Source organism: Pteropus vampyrus, unplaced genomic scaffold (assembly GCF_000151845.1).
Source record: "Pteropus vampyrus isolate Shadow unplaced genomic scaffold, Pvam_2.0 Scaffold68, whole genome shotgun sequence".
Taxonomy (NCBI): Eukaryota; Metazoa; Chordata; class Mammalia; order Chiroptera; family Pteropodidae; genus Pteropus; species Pteropus vampyrus.
The window spans coordinates 1,531,300-1,536,839 of NW_011888849.1; the positions used below are offsets into that span (position 1 = coordinate 1,531,300).

At 33.2% G+C, this 5,540-nt stretch overlaps 1 protein-coding gene across 1 annotated transcript in view; it reads right to left on the reverse strand.

The window, feature by feature from the left end:
• Nucleotides 1-5,540, reverse strand: part of KIF11 (kinesin family member 11) — a 44,263-nt gene that overhangs the window by 10,982 nt on the left and 27,741 nt on the right. Inside the window, exon 17 of the mRNA XM_011361569.2 lies at nt 2,502-2,608. Within this exon, the coding sequence (XP_011359871.1) occupies nt 2,502-2,608 (107 nt within the window). The remainder of the gene's footprint in view (nt 1-2,501; nt 2,609-5,540) is intronic.

The window sequence follows — 5,540 nt, forward strand, 5'->3', positions numbered from 1 at the left end:
AAAACACCTAATTGAACGGATTCATCAATAGGTTAGAGATGACAGGAAGAATCAGTGAACGTGAAGACAGATCATAAAATACTCTCTCTGAACAACAAAAAGAGACTATATATCTATATCCTCAGAAACCTATGACCATAATAAAAGATCTAGCATTTGTGTCATCAAAGTCCTAGAAGCAGAGGAGAAAGGGTACAGGTTCAAATAATGTTCAAAATAACAGATGAAAATTTGGTGAAAGGTAAGTTTGGTAAAGCCATTAAGTCTACAGATTTAAGAAGCTGAGCAAACCTATAATCAAACATCTAAAAACATCTAAAAACTAAAGACGAAGAAAGAAAATCTTAAAAGCAGCTACAGAGAAATTGCTCATCGGGGAACAATTATTCAAATGACAGAGGATTTCTCATGGAGGCCAAAAGGAAATGGAACAATGTATTCCAGGTGCTGAAAGAAAAGAAATCTCAACCCTGAATTCTATATCCAATGTAAGTATCTTTTAGGAATAAGTTGGAAAATCCAGACATTCTCAGACAAAGGAAAACAGAATTTGTGGCCAGCAGACCTACCCTTAAAGACTAAAGGAAGCTTACCAACAGAAGGAAGCTTGTAACTTCAGGAAGAAACAATTTAAAGGGGAAAAAATAGGGGTAAATATAATAGAAAATCCTTCTCTTCATGAATTTAGAATATCCACAAGTAAAAAACTGAACCCTGACAAACCTCACACCTTATACAAAAAACTCAAAATGAGTCATGGATTTAAGTCTTACATAAAATTATAAAACCTCTAAAAGAAAAAATAAATCTAACTAGAATATATGGTAAGTGAGACTGGCAAGCAATGAGGCTATGAAGCAACATTAAACTCTAATGCAAGAATCAGCAAACTTTTTCTCAGAAGTCTAAAGAACTAATATTTTAGACTTAAAGGCTATATAGTCTTTAAGTCTATATAGTGATGTACTTTTGCAGTGAAAAAGTAGCCAAAGATAGCCAAAGGCAACATATAACAAATACGAATGGCTGTGTCCAATAAAATTATTTGCAAAAACAGGCATCTAGCCCACCAGCCATAGTTTGCCGAACCCTGTTCTAATTAGTAAGTATATATTTCATTACCGGTATGGGTCAGAAATTTGTGAAATTACTTAATGTGTATTTTAAAATTGAGCAAGTAAGTATATTGTGGACGAGATCCAGGTTTCTCACTGTCTGAAAAAGGAGCATAAATATGGAATAGAAAGATATTTATATGCATGTACACACTTCTAGCTGTGTCCACCTGGGAAGACTTGAAGAAAGGACACCCTAGTAGCAGTGAGCACACCTAGTGCTCTGATCTTGGTTTCTATTAGTATGATTTCAGAGCTGAGGCTGAGAGAGTGTAAGATGAGCCTGGAACATATTCCTACACCAGAAAGTAAGAAAATGTTCAAAAATGATAGGTTATATCAAAAGGACACAGGAGCTAACTTGAAGAGGCCTACACTAGTCAAAACTGGGATAACTGGCGTCGAAATAACCCAGAGGACAAAAGAATCCATGAGTACATGCTAACATAAACAAATGAGTAAGAATAAATGGGAAGGGAAACGAAAACCTCTTCTCTCAGTAGAATGCCAACTAACAAATGTAGAAGAAATGATGGAATTAGAAAAAAGATCACTTGACAACCACTACCATTGTAATTGTTTCAGACATGTACATCAATAAATGCTAAGATGAATGGGATACGTATATAGTTTCAAAGTATCTTCCCATAAATTCTTTATTAATTGCAAAGAAAAAGAGTAACTTTACAGTGCAGAAATCTGGAGGATAACACTGTAACCAAGTTATCAAAGTTAAAAAATCACCAATTATGAGACAAATATCATGTACCTCTTGATACCCAAGATTCACTGAGAACACATCAGTTTTGTGGTACTCTTGACAACTGCAACTAATCATGAAGGCCGACCACAACTAAGAGACACTGTTCTAAATATTCTATACTCTTGAAAAAAAGGAAAGGTCATGAAAGACAAATACTGCTCCAGATGAAACGAGACTGAAGGCATGACAAATGCAATGTGTGATCATGGATTAAATCTTGGACCAGGAGAAAATCTTTTTCTTTTCCTATAAGGAACATTAGTGAGACAATTGGCAAAATTTGAATTAGGTATGTATATTAGGTAACAGAAGTTATCAATAGTAATCTTCTGATTTAAAATAACTGTACTATGGTTATATAAGAGAATATCCTTGCTTTAAGTACACACTGAAGTATTTAGGGGAAAGTGGGCATTACAGCTATAACTTATTCATAGCTAATGCAGAAAAAAATAAATATATAATATTGGAGGGGGAAAGTGAGAAAGAATGAGAATGATAAAGCAAACATAGTAAAATGTTAAACGAGAAACTGGGTTGATTGTTTTTATGCTATTTGAAGCTTTTTATTCTGAAAAAATTTCAGGCAGAGAAAAGTTAAATAGAATTTAAAAACAGCTTACTGCTCTGTATTTTCTTGGACACTATTAAGTGGTTTCTGGATGTTTTCACACTTTTCCTCCAAAGCACAGAATCTCTCTCCCCAAAGATCGATTAACTGGCAAAGTTCCTGTAAGAAAGGTGTGAAGAGAGGAAGAGACTGAAATTATGACATTTGAAGATTTCTTTCTATATTGACACGAATTATTGTCCCATAAGTGAAAATTATACAAATTGCTAATAAAAGATCTTTAGCTCCACCTCTTCCCCATAAAGGGAAGCAGCAGAGGTGATATTAAAAAAATAATATCATGGAGATTTTTTAAAAAGTAAATAATTAGCGAGTTTATTTTAACAAATTACTTTCAGCATACCTCTAAACTAACCAAACATACCAAAATGTCTCATTGTGTTTGAGGACCACTTTGACAGATATACACAACAAATTTCTTAAATGATAACACTACCAGAAAGGAAAAGTAATGCTAATAATCTCATGGGTCAAGCAGCCCCAAATCATTATCAATTACTGGAGCAGAAACATTTTATAGAATTTAGTTGGATCATATTAATAAAATGTAAATAGAGTTTAATCTTTGCTTATACTTGTCATATTTATAAACAAGCTCTTACAGGCATACACATACTAGAGACTTACACTGCAAAATGAAGACGCTACACTAAAGACCAAGGAAGAGCTGAAAATGCACCCAGCATTCTTACACTGTTCAGTCCATTACTTGGGCAACTTCTTTGAATAAAATATCAGCTCACAATACATATCTAACACTTCTAGTATCAATAAAGTCTGTATTTTTACTAGTCTCAGAGTAGAGGGAAATGCAGGTATAATTAGATCTATCTGCGTGTAAACAGGTATTCAGAGTTTGACATAATTGTTTTGTTAGTGCTAACTCCAAGTTCTAGAAAATCTAAGAAATAGTTCACTTAGTAAACTTGCTTCCTTAAAGCCAGAAAATCAAACCATACATTCTAAAATACTTTCAGATCATAGGTGTTTTGTTTTTAAGCTATTGATTACCAATTTTAAACATTTCAAAACAGCTAATTTATAAAAAGCTCATCTACCTTAGAATATATACCTAAAAATTTCTAGACAGGTTTAAAATAAATACCCTATGCAGAAGTTTGAGAAATTGCTATTTCCAATTGCAAGAATATATTCTAGAAATAAATACAGGAGAGCCCCTCAAAAATGGTCGCCTTTCAGGCAGTATAATCACCACCACCACTATAAGATGTTCTAAATACTGTTAGATGTTTGTGAAGCCTCAGTTTCCTCATTAGAAAACTGGGCTAGTAATAAAACCTGTATCTATAATGGTGGGAGGAATAAACACATGAGTTGCTCAATAAATGACAAGTTTCATGCCTATCAGGAAAATAAATAACCTTATTTTAAAGTTGCTTTAATTCTCACCTAAAAATCTTGGAAGAGTTCCTCTTCTCATTTTTGATGACATGGATACAAGTTCCCTTTCCTTCACTTTCCTCTCCAAAAGAATCATTTACTACCCACTAAATTATGTCAATAGTTTTACTGACCAGAGAGTTCTGTCACATAGTAACAGCCTCACTTAATAAAACTTTAGACATTCATTACTAAGGCCTTAAGAATACTAGTTCTTTTTCATAGTTCTGATATAGATGATGACTTTCCTGGTTTGAAGTTTTGGTTTTGGTTTAAAGGCTCATATACTGAGGAAGATAAGTCACGAATGACATTTATAATCAATCAATAACAATTAAGAATTATATTCATTTATAATTTAAATGTCTGCCATCAATGAGACAGAAATGGAGGAAAGCAGGGCATAGTTTATAAGAGTAACTATCCATGTTATCCTAGAAAAAAACAATTTATCAAGTTAAACTGTAGATACATGTTCATTTACAATGCTATAACCACTTTCTTCTAATTGTACTCCCAAAAGAATATTTCTCCAGTGTCACTGTACATCTTGCTGTGAAGAAAGTACTGTCTTGTTTGTCTTACTGTGCTTCAGCATAGGTTTCTACATGTAGCAAATCCTCTAATTTTAACTGATCAAGAAAAGTATTCTCAATCATTTTACATTGATTACTGTTGTAAGCAACAGGGACATGGTATTTTCAGGGTTTTAAATTAGTTATATAGCATTCAGATTGTATAACAGGGATGGTCAAGTTAAAGATCATAAAACTTTCTTTTTACACTTCCCAAACCACCTAAATAAGATACCTGTGAATGGATTTTCTTTATTTTCTTCAGTTCCTCAGTTAAGTTTTCACACAGCTTCTGTGATTCGGCCAAGGAAGAAACCGTATTTTCCTGTAGTTCATGTAGATTGTTACACAGTGTACCGAGAAAGCCATCCATTTCCTTTTTCTGATCTTCTATCTTTAAACAAAAAAAAAAATTATTTTTTTAATTAAAAAAAATTGTTTGTTTTTATTTTTTGAATACATGCAACATATAAAAGGTAGAAACAGTATGATGCAAAGTCCCTTTTTCTCGCCCCTAGGACCCCAGTTACACTCCCACCTATTGCGCTATTTTTAAACACTTCCAGAGACATTGTATGCATATTTAGGCAGATATACATGCATGAGTATATACATTTATATGTGTATATTCCTCACCCACCCTATGATAGCATGCTATATGTTACTCTGTAAACTTAAAACATTCATCTTGATCATTCCCTCTCATTTTTCTTAGCCATGATTCTGCTGACTACATTAGTGGCTGAGAGCATCCTTTCTCTCCCTCCTCCAGATTCCTTCTCATACCCCATGAGTTTTGCATGTAGATAAATCTCCAGGTATGGCCGCAGATAGCTTTTTTCTTAAATAACGATTTGATTTCGAGATAACAAAACATTTGTTACCTTATTAGCCACTGTCAATGAAGTCTTGAAAATATGCTTTAGTCGACTATTGATTTTCACTATAGACACCACAGTGGGGGATAAAATTGTTTCCAGAGAACTTAGAAGGTCGGTCTTAAGTATATTCTGGTTTTAAAAATAAACAAACAAATCTTTAAAAATAATATTTTC